This window comes from Anopheles gambiae, chromosome 3 (genome assembly GCF_943734735.2).
Source record: "Anopheles gambiae chromosome 3, idAnoGambNW_F1_1, whole genome shotgun sequence".
Taxonomy (NCBI): domain Eukaryota; kingdom Metazoa; phylum Arthropoda; class Insecta; order Diptera; family Culicidae; genus Anopheles; species Anopheles gambiae.
This window is the reverse complement of record NC_064602.1, coordinates 29986231-30003600: the sequence shown is the minus strand read 5'-3', so window position 1 is coordinate 30003600 and position 17370 is coordinate 29986231. Positions and strand designations below refer to the sequence as shown.

Sequence of the window (17370 nt, the reverse complement as noted above, 5' to 3'; positions counted from 1 at the left end):
TTGCACTTTTGCTGGTTATACTGGTGCGCGGCATAAGCGATCTTCCAGTTTGCACATTGTGCACAACCACCCAGCGGATGAACAATTTATTGAATCATTACACGCCCGACTTCCCCCCTAGACACGACGGGAGATATGAAACGTTTCGTTTGGCATCGGCCCGCGGGTGGGAAGAAAATCTTTGTACCAAAAACGTTTGTTTTGTATAGAATTATGTGTTTTTTTTTGGTACAAAAATTCACCTATTAAACCTTTAATCGGTGCGCTCCAAATGTTTCGTGAGGTATGAAGTAATAGTTTAAAAAAACACACGTTTTTGTGTTACTAAATCCCGATTTTATCAAAACCAATGCACCTAAACGCGGAACGCTAATTACCATCCGGTGGCGTATGACCTTCAACCAAACCACACGCCGTCCTCGATCGCTCGATGATCAATATGGATCATCTAGTGTTAGGTGCTGGTGCAAATACACCATCCCACTGTGGCTCGAATCGGTGGAACATTTGCTGCTGATTGATCTCTTGAATGTGCGGGCGCGCACAACAACACATCATCAGGCTGCTACTGGTTTCGTTCTAAATCGTTCTAAATACGCCCTGTAGGGTGCGGTAGTGGGTGGACCGTGTACCATTAAGATAATGGGTGCGTCGGTTGCCTCCCTGTACCGATTCGGCCCCCCCTTCGATAGCAACTCTTCAACTGGGCAGGTGACACCACGGTTCCATATCGAATCGTTTGTTGGGAGGGAGTACAGCCTGCTTTGATTGTGATGGCATGGGTTTTTTTGTGGTACAAATGTCCTCAAATTAACCCTTGAAGTTCTGAAGGGAGGTATTTTTGCAGGCATTTTGGTCCTCTTCCATGAAGAGTTAAGTAAGTAAGCACATTTTCTATTTTCAATTCTAAAGGTTTGAAACAGACCTTGAAAGGTGAAACATACACGTCTCGATGGTTTACATTTTTTCCCACTAGAGGGCCACTCTTGGTTCAAAATCTAACGTACGTCCGTGCTTATCAACATTGTTGAAGCAAAATCTAACGTTTTGCGCTTACCATTTTAGATGAAAAATCTTTTTATTTGTTACAGACAGGCAAACTCAACTTGCCATACAAAGCCATACCAAGGGTTACCACGAACCAACGAGCCGTAGAATGATGCTGGAAAATGAGAGTGAAAATTCGCATTCGCTACCTCACACACCGCACAGGCAAGGGAAAGAAGACATCACCCGTCCGCCACCGTCCATTACGCGTTTGTCGCACTGACCATACGGATCGACACCGAGTGACACACACACACACACATGGGTACGCACCCACCCATCCACCCACTAGGCTAGGTCGCGCATTTTGGTGGGCTGGAAAAACGTTACACCCGCGTCGTCAGTTGTGATTTGCATGTGCAGACGAGCGAATGTGTGGTGAAAAACCGGTCCACAAACGGATGGGCTAAGAGTGCTCTTGCTGAAGTGAAGTTCACGTTCACATTTCAGTCGGAAGTGAAGTTAGAAAAAGTTTATTGTGGTAGAAGTTGACCTTTTTTTGCTAGTGAATGTGATTAGAGGTTTTTTTATATAGAACGATAAAATATGCGGAACAGGAAAAGTTGCTTTAGTATGATGATGAGGCCTAACAACTACTCTTGGTCCGTTAGGAGTAGGACTTTGTTCTGTGCGGTGTTGTGCTTTACGTGGCTTAGCAATGGTAATGATAGCACGCATTGAATGTTGAGTGTTAAGGCGATTATGGTTAGAATTTAATGTAATTTTAAATAGAGATTAATTTCTGAAGAATTTCATAGAATAAGACCTACAGTATAGGCATATAAAATATAATGTTTAAGCAGTATCTGTTGCAGTTTGCATAAGTAAAAAGTATGTCCGAGAAGTTGTACAAGATTGAGAAATCAATTAAAATTGTATCAGGCTTATTACTCTACTTATAATCGAGATGTTTCAACGTCAAGTTTAAAATTGTTAAGAAAAAATGGTTTAATTTGCCATTAAACAACCCCACTTTAGTAGTTTAGGACGTAGTTTAGGACGTTTCCATAGAAATATGTCGAATTTTCCCCATGAAGGACCGTCTACGTGATCTGTCGATCGGAAAAACGATTCAAGCCTTTCGTGCTCGACATATAAATTCTAGCGAGGAATCGGGATCGAGAACGATAATTTGACAGTTTTGAAGTTAAATGATTGGAATTGGTGAAAAATTGCATTAAAACCAATGAAAAGAAGAAAAAATCATTCAAAAGATCATACATACAAAACTACATTAATCAAACTGAAACATGCGAGATAAAAGAGATCTGTTTGATTAGGTTTTTTTATCACTCCCTTACCTGCTAAAAAGCCCACTAATTTTTTGAGAATATACTCTAATTTTCTCAGCGTATTTTAAGGTATGCGCAGCGTATGCGAGATAAAAGAGATCTCTTTGATTAATTATTATTTTCTTTTTATCACTCACTTACCTGCTTAAAAGCGCACTAATCTTTTTAGAATAAACTCTAATTTTCTCAGCGGGGTTGAGCATCTTCAAGGGTTGATATGTTGATTTGACGCCTGCTTCGATTGATTGATTTTCTTCATCAAATTGGAATTGCATTCTATAAATGCAGTTGGAAAATTAAAGCAGTCTGCAAACATGATTGTGAGATTCCAATTGATATCTGAATACAGTCAACTCACTCTTATTTGAGAGGCAATGGGACTGTCGAATAAGAGCGGTTTTCAAATTACAGAGGTTGAAAATGGATTAAAGGTCCATACAAACAAGAAAGAGACATAACATTTAGTGTGCAGCCTTTACTGTAGCTATAGTAAACTGCGAACACGATTGCCAATTTGAGCATACATCATTCAATAACCATGGCAACACCATACACAAATAAGAGGGATACAGATTTCAGAGGTTTTTCAAATTAGAGGGACAAAAATGTACTGGAAATGAAGGGACTGTGGAAAATGTTCAAATAAGAGGGGTTTTCCAAATTGGAGAGGTGTCAAATAAGAGAGAGTTGACTGTATTTATAAACTATCTTGGGTGATCCTGTTTTGGAAAAATCATTATAATTTAAATTACTTTAATTTTAATTTTAATTTTAATTTCATTTACAAACAAAACTATTTTTGCTAATAAAAATATTCTCGTACAAAAAAAAACTTCCCCTTCCAGCACACACCATCGAGGAAAGCGAAACGTCCGGCAGCAATACCGTGGCCCGCTCGCTCCCCATCACCTACGACGAGCTACCCTCCCCCTCAGCCGAAACGACATCCGCCGGCCAGAAACAGCAATCGAAAGCCCTCTACCGGGTCAGCTGTCCCGGGCTGACCGAGTGTGTACCGCTTGCCGAATGTCCCGAGCTGCTGCTAGAGATTTCGCGCCAATGCTATCGGGGTGATTTTTCGCTTTCCTGCGGCGTGAACGAGTACGAGCCGCACGTATGCTGCCCGCGCGTCGTCACCTCGCCCACGTTCAACGACCAGCGGGCACCGGCGGCCTGTGGGAAGAGTATCGTGCAGGGCGACTTTTACAACGGGCTCGGGGCGTACCCGTTCGTCGCTCGGATCGGATTCAAAAGTACGTTTTTTTTTTCATTGGACGACCTCGCCAACATGCACACGCACAGACAACACAGCTCGCAAGGCCGCCCCGAGTTGGGTCCGCCCCTTCCTTTCGCTTGCAAACTGTCGCACATTTATTCTAATTAGGTGAACTTCAACCATGAAACGATAGAGACACTCATCCGAATCATCACAGATCGTAGGCCAGAGATACGGCAATCTGGACCGTTTAATGGTTGCAACAACAATGCACACACACACACGCACACACACTAACTCACCTACTGTTGGCGGTTGTTGCCCCCCTCGTTGCTGTTCTTCGACCCGCGCTAATCGTTCGGACTGCTTTCCCTCTCGACAGATACCAAAACCGGGACGTTTATCTTCCCCTGCTCAGGCTCCATCATTGCGCGCCAGATCGTTCTTACGTCGGCCCACTGTGCCCTGGCCAAGGCGGAAAGTCACCGGCTGTAAGTATACAAGCGACGAACCCAATTGTCTCGCGCACGTCAACACGTCAACCGACCGATGCGATTTTTGTTTTTTTTTCCACCGCCTGCTACGATGAGTTTCGCACACAACTTTCTCCCATCTATACAAAAAAATGCGTTGAAGTGCACAGAAGTACAGTGGCAAATTTGCAAACCCAATGACTGTCATATCCTGTGCCAATGAGTGTGCAGTTTTTTGTTTTCATTGAAAATCTAATTTCATTACAAAAAAGCCCCGTTAATTGTTAACCACGTTGCTTTTTTCGAGCCTGCGCGTCCACCATTTGTGAGTTTAATTATTGCTGGCTAGTCGGCTAGAAGCATTAGAGCAACAGAGTGGGGGTTCATAATTTGCACTCTATAGTAACCGTCTTTGCAATACTTTACAGCATCCTAGTCACGGCACCAAAAATGGCTTACATTCAGGCCTACTCTGTTCTGACAATCGAGATGATTCTGTGCCGAGTTGAAAATTTATATGGAAAAGGGTTAACGCTACGGTGGTTTCTATAGGAAATAGTAAAGATTTCCGTAAATACGTAATATATGATGGATCGCCATCTAAAAAAAATACAATTAAATAAGATAAGATTCGAAACGAGTTCTAAACTCGAATACTGCTTGTTGGAATCGAGTTAGATTTCTCCCATTAGAAGATCCATAACAACAAAGTAGGCAGGGGTTTACAGTCCCTCGCAATGTTGCCATCCCAAAGCAACCGTTCCTTCGCATCCTAGTCACGGCACCAAAAATGACTGATATTATAGCTGGTTGCGTAAGCTTGTTTTTCAAATTTTTATCAAATTCTCCCTTCACCTATTTTTTTTTTTTTTTGGAACGCTCTATGGGAAAATCCCTTCTCCTAATGTCTCTCTTGCCTAATGTCATTTGCCTAATGACATGTTTGTGCGCTGTACCCACCACCATAGCCCAACCGGTCGGAAACAAATTTACTGTGCGACCTTTCTTTTCACATGCAATGTGTGGATTCGTCTATTTCTAGTTGGCTATTAGCTTCGCGTTACGTTTCATTTGCAATTCAACTTGTTCTACATCCATCCTCCTAACAACCCTCCTCTCCTTAATGATCATTCTCTCCCACAGCTCATCGGTGCGGGTGGGCGACTACGATACGCGCACCGATCCGGATTGCGGAAGTACCGGATTCTGTGCACCGGTAGCGATCAACCACGCCGTCAGCCAGATCATCGTCCATCCGGACTACATCGAGGGCCAGTACCATCATGACATTGCGCTGCTAATACTCCGCACGCCCATCAACTACACCGGTAAGTACACCGGTTTTGTGCCACGCTTTGTTTTTGTTTGTTTCGATTTTGGTCGCTTAAAACGTGGGGTGGTCACGTGGCCCCGACCGTGGCCCTCTCTGGTTTTGAGGGTCATTCACACGTGGGGAAAAAAATCAAATTCAAATTCATCCGGAGTGAGGGGGGATCGGCGGCGCAAGGGTGCCCACTGACCGTGAAATTGTAACTTTTCGCTACCATCTCTCCACCCACTTGTTGCTCACCGATCCCCATATCTCTTCCAGTCGCTGCGCAACCGATATGTCTTCATGCGCGCAAGCAGGACCTGACCGTTGGCCGCCGGGTACAGATCATTGGCTGGGGCAAGCTGTCGACCAGTGCCGCCAAATCGCCGGAGCTGCAGAGCCTCGAGGTGCCGCTCACGTCGTGGGACAAGTGCGTACGGGCGTACGCCTCAACCGGTGCGCTCCAGTCGCCCCAATCGATCGATGGCGAGTGGATGTGTGCGGGCGGGGAGGGACGGGATGCTTGCCATGGGTTCGGTGGGGCACCGCTGATCATACGGGACCAGGGCCGGTACGCCCAGATCGGCATTATGTCGTTCGGGGCGGAAACGTGCGGCGCACTGAACATGCCGAGCGTGTACACCTCGATCGCACACTACGCGCCGTGGATTGAGGCGAACTCACCGAAGGTGTTTGTGTGATGGGAGGGGGGGGGGGGGGGAACAGTTGGAGGAGCTTTTACTTTGTAAATACTGTCGTTTTTGAAACTGTTTGTTTGTGTTGTGTTGTGTTGGTGTGCACGAGAGAAATGGAAAATAAAGAGCAAATGCGTATTTTAACAATGTTCTTTCTGTTCAATCAATCGATCAGTTATTGTGGGGAGAAATAGAGCAAAACTACATTTTATTTAACTTTACCCTAGAGTAGTGGTGTCCGCTATTGAGCCATTCACAGGGATGCTAAAATAGGAATGATATTTAAAACAAAATCAAGGAAGAATGCAACATTCCACACATTGTGACATTCGAATTTGAATATTTGGTTTCATGTAAATGCCTATTTTGGCTTGTCTTTGATTGTTTACAGGGTTTTCCAGGGGTCTCTCATAGTTGTGGGACACTTCCTTATAGGAAGTGAACGTCATAAGATGGAAATTGGACTCTATGGCACCCTATTTGGACAAACTCCTTAGGAATTCCTTAGGGAATTGGACTTTATGGCCCTCTATGCCAGTTCAAAATCTTATTGGATTTGGCAAGCAGGAGTGCCATAGAGTCCAATTCCCATTATATTACGTACATTTCACGTAAGAAATAGTGTCAATAAACTGTCCCACAGCTATGAGAACTCCTGGAAAACCGTGTATCTTACAATACATGTTTGAATATAAAATTTGTTTACTTTAATATAAAAATTAAAAAAAATGAATAAATTTGAGTATACTGTGGTAACCGATGCGTGATTACTAATTAACCCTATTTGACATGAAGGTGCAAGTCTTTGATTTGTAGAAAGCAATCTAGCTGTATGTTTTTTGTACAATTTTCTCCTCGTTGGTTGTTATGACCTACTCAGTGTGGTCATAGCGGTTTGTTTTGGGCTTGTAAGTCCGTATAAACCGCTCGAGAGCCTTTCATACGCGAGTCTGTGACGATCCTGCCATGGGTAAAATCAATAAAGTAACGAAATAGAAAGGTTTAGTCTATTAGTAGAACTAATGACAGAGAGTTGATCTAGATCTAGAAAAAGGCTTGTTTGTACAAGGTACACTGGTGGACATTAAAATAGGAAAAAAAATTTTGTGTGTTTTTTTTGCATACACTAGGTGTGTCATCGCCAACAGTTCGAGGCGTACTGAATTTGCAATAGCCGAATTTTGCCTTTTATACTCTCATTTTTGGTGCGCTACTTATCTGAGTTTTGAGTGCCGGCAGCGTTTTGCGGCAGTATAAAAGGAGAGCCAAACCGAGTTGTGCTTCATTCTTCCATCAGTGGTCAAGGTGAAAGGTTGCTGTTTAAAAATTCCACAAAATCATCATGGGTCGCGGAAAGCACTGCACACCAGAGGAGCGAAAACACATTCAGGGGCTGTATCGTGAGAACGTGCCAATCAAGACAATCTGCAAGGCGTTCGGCCGTTCGCGGACGTTTGTGGACAACGCCATTCGTAGCGAGGCTACGGGTAAATCGACAGGTCGTCCGCGAAAAACAACGGCCGACGTTGACGCGCGGATTGTTGAGATGATCAGGGCGGATCCTTTCAAAACTTGCACTCGTATCAAGCAGGAGCTTGGTTTGCAAGTTTCGGCGAAAACGGTGTCTCGCCGTTTACACGCCGCTGGTTTCTGTGCCCGGAGACCGAGGAAGGTTCGTAAGCTGCAGCCGCACCACGTAGAAGCGCGCATTCGGTTTGCCGAAGAACATTTAGCTGCATCCATCTTTTGGTGGAGCAAAATCATTTTTTCGGATGAGTCCAGAATCAATCTGGATGGTTCGGACGGCATTAAATACGTCTGGCGCTTTCCTAATCAGGCGTATCATCCGAAAAATACGATAAAAACCCTTAGTCACGGAGGCGGCCACGTAATGGTGTGGGGTTGCTTCTCCTGGCACGGCACGGGTCCTTTGTTCCGTATCAACGGGACACTGAACTCGGAAGGGTATAGAAAAATACTTAGTCGTAAGATGTTGCCATACGCCCGACAACAATTCGGAGACGAAGAGCATTACATCTTTCAGCATGATAACGACTCTAAGCACACATCGCGAACAGTTAAATGTTATTTGGCAAACCAGGATGTGCAAGTTCTACCGTGGCCTGCGTTGAGTCCTGACCTCAACCCAATTGAAAATCTGTGGTCAACTCTCAAGCGTCAGCTTAAGAACCAGCCTGCACGTTCAGCCGATGATCTATGGACACGCTGCAAGGTTATGTGGGAACGCATAGACAGAAGCGAATGCCGTAATCTCATCGGCGATATGGCCAAACGCTGTCAGGAAGTGATAGCGAATAACGGTCACCAGATTGACCGTTAGAATGTGTTTTCGCTCAGTGGAACACTGCAACACCTCCTCCCAACAACCACTTAAACAGTCCTTTTCAGGGCTACCAAATATTTCTGACAAGAACTATGTCTTTCGGTCACAGAAAAAAGTTCCTATTTTTATGTCCACCAGTGTAAGAGGATACTCAAGATGTTTCCTTGCTGATAGGGGGACGCGTTGTCTAGATGAAAATCGATTCCATTTCTGTTTTATGTGCAATATTCCTACCAATAAGGCGAGCATTTCTTTCGTCGTTTCCCTTTTCCTGTTCGTCTCTTATTGCTTATTATAATTTTGTTCCTATCTAATCTTTAAACAGCGTTTTGTTTGGCAAAGGTCCTGTCGCTGTCCTCTAAGAATGATTGTTTGTTAGTTTGACGATTATATGTTTGAATTTACCTTCAAAAACACGCTGTTAGGATCTGCATTGTTTAAAATCACACAATTAATTAAACACTGAAGGGAAGAGCTGCAGGATAAGTGGGACAGCAAACCTATTACTTCGTAAAACGGTTGCCTATGTGTGCTACTTAAATGATAAAACGTTTCCACTCTTAAATGTTTAGCAAAAAATGGCAATCAAACTTTGGTGAGATGCAATTGACCTATTTGGCACATTCTGGGCTTTGCGTTAACTGAGCGCTACTACTTCAACGGGCAGTTTACAAACCCATCGTCCAGATTGATCTCATTGCCATCGTTGACGGCGAGCGGTATCTTATCGTCCCGCCGGAACGTTCGCCGACGACGCCGGCAAAGGTAGAACGCTAGCGCCCCACCACCGCCCAACAGTAGCAGCACGAGCAGCGCAATCAATCCATCGCGCAACCCTTTCCCAGTGCCCACCGCCTTCCGCGGCAATGGCTCAAGCACCCGCACAAGCATCCACTCGGAGAACGGGCCGGCACCGGCTAGCGAGATCGCTTGCACTCGAAGCAGATACTCGCCGGGCGTGACGCCCTGGATCGTGTAGCGATACTGGTTGCGCTCGTGTTCCAGCCGCGTGAAGCAATCCGTGCGCCGCTTCAGGTACGTCCCATTGATAACTTCCCGCTCGACGCGGTAAGCCACGGTGAGACCGTTCACTTCGGTCGGTTCGGGAAAGTACAGCACGATACGATCGCCGTACGTCGTCTTTACGATCGAGACAGGGGGCGTCGTTGTGGTGGTGATGGTGGCGGTCGTGTTTCCTTCCTCGGAGCTGTGGTTTTTAGGTGCCATCAGTTCGGGGCCAGTTGGTGCCATCTCTTGCTCCTTCATTTCAACGCTCACATTAACCCGATCGACGTACGGCGACGGGTTGGTCCGATCGGTGTACAGACTGTACGAGCTGCAGTACACGGCATCGTTCTCGCTGCACGCAAACAGTTGGAACACGTAGCGCGTGAACGGACTCAGCCCCGCCACCGTGTACTCGTAGTTGTCCGTCGTGAAGGTGTGGTAAAAGAGTCGATTCACAAACTCGATCTCCGTTGCTGCGTCGCGGCGCATACGCCGCGCGTAATGATCCTCGTGCCTGTCGGCCACCTTGAGCAACTTCAGCATGCTCGCCTCGAAGTCATCCACCTGGCGGCGGCCAGTTCGTTCGGTGGAACGCTTCCTCCGGCGCCCTCCAATACGACCCCCATCCTCCGACGACGTGTGCTCGGCAAAAAAGTCATCCGGTGTGGTCAGCTCATCATCCTCATCCTCTTCCTCTTCCTCCTCCTCTTCCAGCTCCTGTTCGTACTCGAACTGATCGCAGCCCCAGCACGTGTCCCGGGTGCAGCTTCCCTCACCCGGCGCCTGCTCACTGTGCACGCTCCTCGCCTGATGCGGATGCGTGCAGTAGTTGCGCCGGTCGAACTTGGCCACCTCGTCCGGCTGCAGGAACACGTCCACCTGGTACAGCGACACCATGCCCTGCTCGGACGCCAGTATCGCCCAGGCAAGCGTGATCGCGCTCTCGTTCTTGCGCGCCGTGTGCACGCGCAGCGGCGACGTCGGCCGGTCCTTGGCCGTGCGGAAGTACACCATGTCGGACATGCCCACCGGGTCGGTCGCATTGTTGACCGACTCGTTGTAGTACGTCTGCACGTAGCACCCATACCGGGTGTACGGCTTCAGCCGGGTCAGACGGTACGCGTAGTAGCTGCCCTCGATGCTGACGCCCTCCAGCGGCACCAGCCGCGACTTCCAGCCAAACTTGGAGCAGAGCTCCCGGTCCTCGTACGGCGAGCGGTCCACCTCCGTGCGGATGCAGTGGACCAGGTAGCCCGTCAGCCGGTGGTGCGTCTTGATGTTGGGCTCGTTCCGCCAGTAGAGCGTCGCGTTCCGGCTCGACAGGACAGACGCGCGGACGTGGAACGTTTGCACGTTGCACGCTTGCATGTACCCGTTCGAGCTCCAGTCGATCGTGTCGCTCGCATTGTTGTAGTCGGTGATGCGGCGCAGCAGCTTGATTTGCGCACCGCACAGCAGCTTGTTGTTGGCGAAGTACATGCCGCCGTTGTCCAGCCGGAGGTTCGTTTTCTGCTCAAAGTTCCACAGCCGCTGCAGGTTGCTGTTTTCGTACACCATCAGCGAAAACTTGGCGTTCTCGTTCACGTCCACCCCGTGGATGATCTGCAGGTTGGCGAGAAACTCGAGCGACGGGATGAAGGTGGAGCGGAACACCTTCAGATTGCCCATAATTTCCTCCACATCGCTCAGCCCGTTCCGCAGCTCGTCGACCAGGTTCGGGTGGTCCTCCTTCAGCCGGATGTGCAGCGTACCGTTCACGATCGTGCAGCCGCGCATCCGATCGGCATCGGCCAGATACATAATCTCGGTGCCGTCGCACACCTTCGGGCACCGGTACAGACAGGGGTAGCACTTGTGGTCGGAAAAATCGGCCTGCTCCTGGTCTACGTTGGTCGTACTGTAGCCGGCCGGGCACTCGAGCACACACTCGTTCTGGTACAGCAGCCCGCTCCGCTCCAGACAGGTTTCTTTCGTGATGCAACGCTTCGTTGGGCGGTACAGTAGGCTACAAATACAAGTGGGAAGATTAGTTTAATGTAAAAGTCACATACACACACACCGGGTCAACTACCTACCGATCAGCGGAACACTGTTCGACGCATCGTTTGCCTTCCTTCCAACCCCGGCACACCTTACACTCGGTCGCGGACGTTCCAGTACACCCTCCCAGGCACTGTGGGTGACACTTGATGCGACCTAAAACGGAACGCAACCCATCAATTAGCCTCTACAATGGCTACAAATCGCAACTCACCATTGAAATTGTAGCCATTATAGAACTTTTGGCAGCTTTCGCTGCCCCAGCAGTAGGTCGGTACGCAGGCCCGGCACACCGTCGAGTTGTTGCACACCGATTTGGGCGGTTCGAACGAGTTCTGGCTTTTCGTACCATTCTCCAGGCCACTGATAGCGGCCCAATCAATCTAAGCAAGCGAAAAGCAAGTATAAAGGAAAGAAGACTTTCCTAAGCGACGAACCCCCGCGTTCCGACCTTACCGTATCTAGATGGCATAGCTGAGGGCAGTGCAGTGTGTACACGAAGCCGCGCTGGATCGCTACCAGGTTCTTCAGTCCAAGCTGGCCAAAGTTAATAGAGCGAAAATATAGAGAGAAAGAGTGGGAAGGGGAGAGAGAGAAAGAAAAAGAGAAAGGAAGAGAGAGAGAAACAGAAAGAGAAAGAGAGAGAAAAAGAAAAATAAAGAGTGAGAGAGAAAGAGAAAGAGAAAGAGAGAGAAAAAGATAAAGAAAGAAAAAGAGAAACAGAGACAGAGAGTGACAAACAGAAAAAGAGAGAGAGAGAGAGAAAAGAGAGAGAGAGAGAGAGAGAAAAAGAGATACAAGGCGAGAGAGATAGAAAGAAATATAGTGGAGAAGGAAAGAGAGAGAAAAAGAGAGATAAAGAGAGAGAGCGCGAGAGAGAGAGAGAGAGAGAGATAAAAAAAAAAGATTAGGTTAATGGACTGGAAAAAAACAACATGTTCACGCGCCTACCTCGATCATGTTCTCCATGTAGTAAAACACCAGCGCATAGTTGCCGATCAGCTGCTGTCCGCGGATGACCGCCAGCTGCGGAAATAGTCGCCGCAGCGTCACGAGATTGATGACGCGAAAGAACAGCATGTACCCCGTTACCTCTCTGCGGTTTAATGGACGTGTGTGTGTTTGATTAGAGATCTGCCGGGGGTGAGCATTTCCTCGTCCCCATGTTTCGTTATAGAAAACAAAAATCATTATAAAAAAAAAAAACAACCCAAATGCGCATACATTTACACATAAAGGGATTTATACTTTTATTTTTCGATTCATTTGCAGTTATGCACGGTTTTTGCCATCGTGGTTTGAGTAAAAAACAATGTCCTCACCCGTATTTTTGGGGTGATTTGAACCGCACACAGACACGACACTCACTACAAACTACCACCATCCCTCTGCTTGTGGGGTGTGCACAATTTCATATAAATTTCTTCCGCCTAGAGCTTAACCTTGATGGTTCGCAAAACCGCGGCGGCACCGTATACGCCCTCTTTCCATCTTTCTCTAATAGTGTACATGATTGTTTTTTTTTTATCTTTCTTTTACATCTTCGCTATCTTACACTACCGCCACTTACACACGCAGCAAACACGCTATCAATAGTAGTGCACACACTTTGCCCTGTCGTCTCAATTTTCAACCTGTCTTTCCTTTTGTTTAGAATTATGTATGCTGTATTATGTATCACATTTATCACTTATAAAACCGATGTACACCACCGCACGTGTGGGGAAGGTGTCACGATAAGTAGTAGTTAGTAGCTAGTAGGTAGTGTTAATTGATGATTCATCGATGCGCTTGCCAGCTAAGCATAGTTTCGATTGTATGCTTTTGATTGAGAAAACCTTTACTTTTTTTATAACGAACCATTCTTATCTTCAAACCGTACCGGTTGTTATTATATATACAGCTAATTCTATCGGGAGAGCTAAACGAGTTGAATATATCTGACCGGTTTGCTAAGCTATGTAGAGAGATATGGAAAGAGAAGGTGAGAGATGACTGTGCATTATTGCATAACCTGACAGCACCACACACACACTGCACATGAGAAGAGTCGGCTTCGCGACACGACTATTACATGGCTTGCCATGATGCGTTCTAAACAACCACTAATATCGTACTGGAGAGTGAGAGAGAGAGAGAGAGAGAGAGAGAGAGAGAGAGAGAGAGAGAGCAAGAGAGCGAGCACTGAAGACGCAGATCACTATTGGCAGCAGGTTACAAATTACCACCACTGGATCTAACCTTCTTCCATTCGATTCGATGACCTCCAATGTCAAATGCAACACGCTAATAGAACGCATGCACTCGCGCACTAAAACAAAATAAAACAAAAACCAAACCAAACCTAAACTCCCAAACCATACGCACCTCAGGTGCTTGCAGCTGTACTTTTCAAACTCCTCGCTCGGCACGCGCTCGATCAGCACCATCTGCAGGAAGCCATTGATTACGGTGCAGTTTTCGATCTGCTTCAGGCGCCGCAGATCGTTCCGGATGTCCACGTTGGTGCAGCTCGGATCACCATCGTCCGTCGTCGTATCGGGCGCGGTGGTGGTGTTCGTACTGACCGCCACCGTCGTCGTCGAGATTGATCGTTGGCCGTTACCGCCTGCTTCGATTACGTCACGCACCATTCGCGACATTGTGCGGTCGTGATTTTGGGCAGCAGCAAGCAACCACATGGTTGCGAGGGAAAACACTTTCCACCACAATGCCATTGCTCCGCCGCACTGCACTACGTACCACAGGCGGGAGGGTAGCAAGGGAGGAAACTAGACACACACACAAAAACACAGAGCAACTCGAGACGGTAGTGTACTGCTGAGAGCAAAGGCAAAGTAGGCGCGCCTGTTCTCGGCGCGAGCTTCAAGACTGGACTGGATGGCATGCATGCACGCCCGCCGGTCGGGGTAGGCGCGTGTTACACCGTTTACGCACACATAGGCGCGCCGCGATGGGGGTGCTGGGCGGGTGATGATTCTTTCTCCCGGCAAAGGTGAACCAATCTCGAGAAGTCGATCAACAATTATGTCTAATTGAATTATTAGCTGCTCGAACACACACAATCACAAAGTGGTCGACTTGCAACCGGCGGGAGGAGAGATAGAATGCGCGTGTGTGTTTGTAGACGGAGAGGTAGAGAGACTATGGCCAAGATTGATCATGTCTAGCCATAGTGCACCGTTGAAGAAGAAGAGGAAGAAGAAAAACACACACATACAGGTGTGTAAAAGGGAGCCAAATGAACTAAAGCTTCTCCCATTTCTATTCATGCTGCTCAGCACGACAATCGATGAGTAACCAATGGCCCGCGGGGCAGTTAGGTTCCGTCTTCAGATGCAAATAGTTGGGATACTCAGTTACACACACACACATGCAGAATGCGCAAAACACACCGAATGCGCATCGGAAGAGCTATGCGTTTTGTGAGAATAGATTTGGTTTTGGCACGTGGCTCAACTGTAATTGGGTCAACGCTGTAAGTTAATGAGCATTCCAAAGAAAATCAAATCTACACAGATTGGGTGAAATCCTACTATTTTGCGCAAAGAAGAAAAAGGCTCAGTGTGGAAGAAGCAGCAGAAAGAAGGACTAAGAGAACGTCACAGACCATTGAAAGGTTCATTCCAGGGTCATTTGGCGACGTCTTTACTTTGCGTTGCGCGTCTCACGCGTTTCTGTCGCTTGCTTTCTCCCTCTCTCTCTCTAGTTCACTCTCATTTTCTACTCGGTCATTATCTGCAGCGTATGGTGTGTACAAATGCTACTGTTGCTGCTTTTGTTTTTCGTTCCGTTGCTCTCCGGTCGGGAAATGTCCGCTACATACATCTCTCCTATTGCTAATACCTACATCCGGACTCGCACGAAAACGGATCCATATGAAATGGGGCTTAAAATCGAGGACCGCGCGTTCGCGATATGTGATTGTGGTACGCCTGGGACGTATACGGCCCGTAAGGGACGGTTCGTGCTGTATATAAAAAAAAGGAAATGAAATGAAAGAAACAGAACAACATACAATTATAGATGAGGCTCCATAGTTTGCGGTGAGCTGGGGGGGGGGGGGGGAGTGATTGGGGAATATTAAAAACAAAACAACACGCGGCACAGTCACTAGTCTAGTGAGGAAGTTTCGTCCTGTTTTGTTGCTTCCTCATCACATCTCTCGTTTAGTGTTTAGTGTGCGTGTTTATGATATTCGACGATCAAGATCAAGTAAGGTTATGTATGTTCCCTCGCAACCCGTTTTTGTTAGGCACCAGGTAGGCGGGGTTGTTTGCCTTTTACACTTACAACAATGAAATACCTTCACCGGATTGAGAGCATCGGCAACAGAGAGCATCTGTTAGTGCGTTCTAGCGTGTCAGTAGTACACTAACAAACAACATAAATGAGAAAAAAAAACTAAAACTAGCTTAACGTATAGTCCTACACATCTAATAGCGCCTAGCTAAGGAAACTATAAAGAGAGATAGAGTGAGATGCGCGCCATGAGAACGCGGCTTTGAGAAAGATTGCCAGCTTTTTTTCGTACTTTTGATTCAACGTTGCGTTAATTCTTTGGTACACGACGCCCGTCGGACGCCGTGGTTTTGGAAGTAAGTTTCGTTTGTTCGTCCTCTACAAACACTACACACTACATTACTAGTAAAGAAGTGGCTCTGTCGATCTAAGCTTTTACCCCACCAACTGCTTAAATAACTAAAAAATAGAAACTACACCGCGAACCGATCATGATGAGCCCAACAGCACAGCTGAATGTCTAGCAACAGTGTTGTCGCACGAGACGCACGAGAGAAGCAGGGCTTATGAGGCGGCGCCACCATTCTTGCTGCCGCTGAGCTGACGTCACCCGTAACCGGCGGGGAATGTGTGCATACAGGGAGCACCAGCACGAGCGATACACGAGAGAGCAAAACATAGGTAGGAATTGGGCGATGAAGCAGCTATGCTAGTTGGTTACTTTAACCGAACCGAGGGCTAGGACAGCACAACGAAACGAAACCACCACACCACCGCGCACACACCCCACGCCCCAAAAAGGACGGTCAAGGAGTTCGTTTTACTATATGAGTGTCCCTGGTGTTTTGTGTGTGGTTTGTTTGGTGGTTAAGTTTGTCTACATTACTACAAAAGCGAGAAACAGAATTAGATCAAAACAGAAGAGAAATAGAAAGAGAGAAAAAAAAACAACAGGGATTAAAGGTTAGTGTGATTGAAGGTTTTCGGTTTAATCGAATGGGAAAAGATTTGTTTGGGGGGGGGGGGGGGGGGGGGGGGAGGCAGGGGTGGCAATTGGCAATTAGTATGGCACAAACGCTGTTGTTCGTGTTTGTTCTTTTGCGCTTTGCCGGGAAAATGCTGTCGTTCGAGCAGTTTTTTTTCGGGTAGTTTTGAATATTACAGCAAAACAGAAGAAATGTTAGCCGACACGATCATCTCTGTAAGCGCGGGTTGCATGTTTCGATAAGAAAAGAGTATGAGGAAAATATTTAAAACAAAACCATTCAAACCCTCCCATCGCACCCTCATTTCTCAATTTCCTCAGCATTGGAGCAATAGAAAAGGAAAAAATCTACGACCGTGTGTCATCATGATTTCTTCGAAGCGGACAAACACCACACCACGCACGGTTCTCGTTTACAACTGCATGCACTTGGTTTGCAGTACTGTATTTGTGTGAAACTATATGTGTATGTGTGTCTGTATGTTTGTTTTACTTTTGGTATGTGCATTTATTTCCTTACTACTGTTCAGGGGGACTAGTGACACGTTTTAAAGGAACATTCATATTGGCGTGAGAGTTGGGATTATCATTTTAAATTTACCGCTTTGTAACTCTGCTTTGCCCCCTCCACCCTGCTCATTTGTTGCAACACACGATGGCACACTAGAGGTGATCTCCCCCGGTGAAGGTGAACATCTCCTTTGGTGAAGTAGTGA

At 46.9% G+C, this 17370-nt stretch overlaps 3 protein-coding genes across 4 annotated transcripts in view; 1 reads left to right on the top strand and 2 right to left on the bottom strand.

Annotated features, from left to right (window-relative positions):
• Positions 1 to 1275: 1275 nt before the first annotated feature.
• On the top strand, positions 1276 to 6133 carry LOC1280226 (phenoloxidase-activating factor 1). The gene is made up of 5 exons (XM_061658849.1): positions 1276 to 1708; positions 3185 to 3592; positions 3938 to 4046; positions 5172 to 5356; positions 5620 to 6133. Exons 1-5 carry the CDS (start codon positions 1594 to 1596, stop codon positions 6039 to 6041), a joined length of 1239 nt encoding a protein of 412 aa, XP_061514833.1. The 5' UTR covers positions 1276 to 1593; the 3' UTR covers positions 6042 to 6133.
• A 77-nt stretch (positions 6134 to 6210) lies between these two features.
• On the bottom strand, positions 6211 to 14144 carry LOC1280225 (insulin-like peptide receptor). The gene is made up of 6 exons (XM_061658848.1): positions 13795 to 14144; positions 12379 to 12523; positions 11884 to 11964; positions 11642 to 11810; positions 11463 to 11583; positions 6211 to 11392 (listed from the first exon to the last, which is right to left on the bottom strand). The coding sequence occupies exons 1-6, from the start codon at positions 14142 to 14144 to the stop codon at positions 9031 to 9033; spliced, it is 3228 nt and encodes a 1075-aa protein (XP_061514832.1). The 3' UTR covers positions 6211 to 9030.
• LOC1280224 (rap guanine nucleotide exchange factor 2) overlaps positions 12649 to 17370 on the bottom strand; it is a 43824-nt gene continuing 39102 nt past the window's right edge. Inside the window, exon 6 of one of the 2 annotated variants that reach the window (XM_061658847.1) lies at positions 12649 to 16554. In XM_061658847.1, the coding sequence (XP_061514831.1) occupies positions 16547 to 16554 (8 nt within the window). In that variant the 3' untranslated portion in view covers positions 12649 to 16546. The remainder of the gene's footprint in view (positions 16555 to 17370) is intronic. The other variant, XM_061658846.1, reaches the window with a different exon arrangement.

Excerpts from the sequence above, each read along its gene's own strand:
- LOC1280225 (XM_061658848.1), bottom strand. The coding sequence starts at position 14,144 with ATGGCATTGTGGTGGAAAGTGTTTTCCCTCGCAACCATGTGGTTGCTT. Across the intron at positions 12,524-13,794 it reads TACAGCTGCAAGCACCTGAG|AGAGGTAACGGGGTACATGC; the intron begins GTGCGTATGGTT and ends ATTAAACCGCAG. Across the intron at positions 11,584-11,641 it reads TAATGGCTACAATTTCAATG|GTCGCATCAAGTGTCACCCA; the intron begins GTGAGTTGCGAT and ends GTTCCGTTTTAG.
- LOC1280226 (XM_061658849.1), top strand. The coding sequence starts at position 1,594 with ATGCGGAACAGGAAAAGTTGCTTTAGTATGATGATGAGGCCTAACAAC. Across the intron at positions 1,709-3,184 it reads CTTTACGTGGCTTAGCAATG|CACACACCATCGAGGAAAGC; the intron begins GTAATGATAGCA and ends TTCCCCTTCCAG. Across the intron at positions 3,593-3,937 it reads CGCTCGGATCGGATTCAAAA|ATACCAAAACCGGGACGTTT; the intron begins GTACGTTTTTTT and ends CCCTCTCGACAG.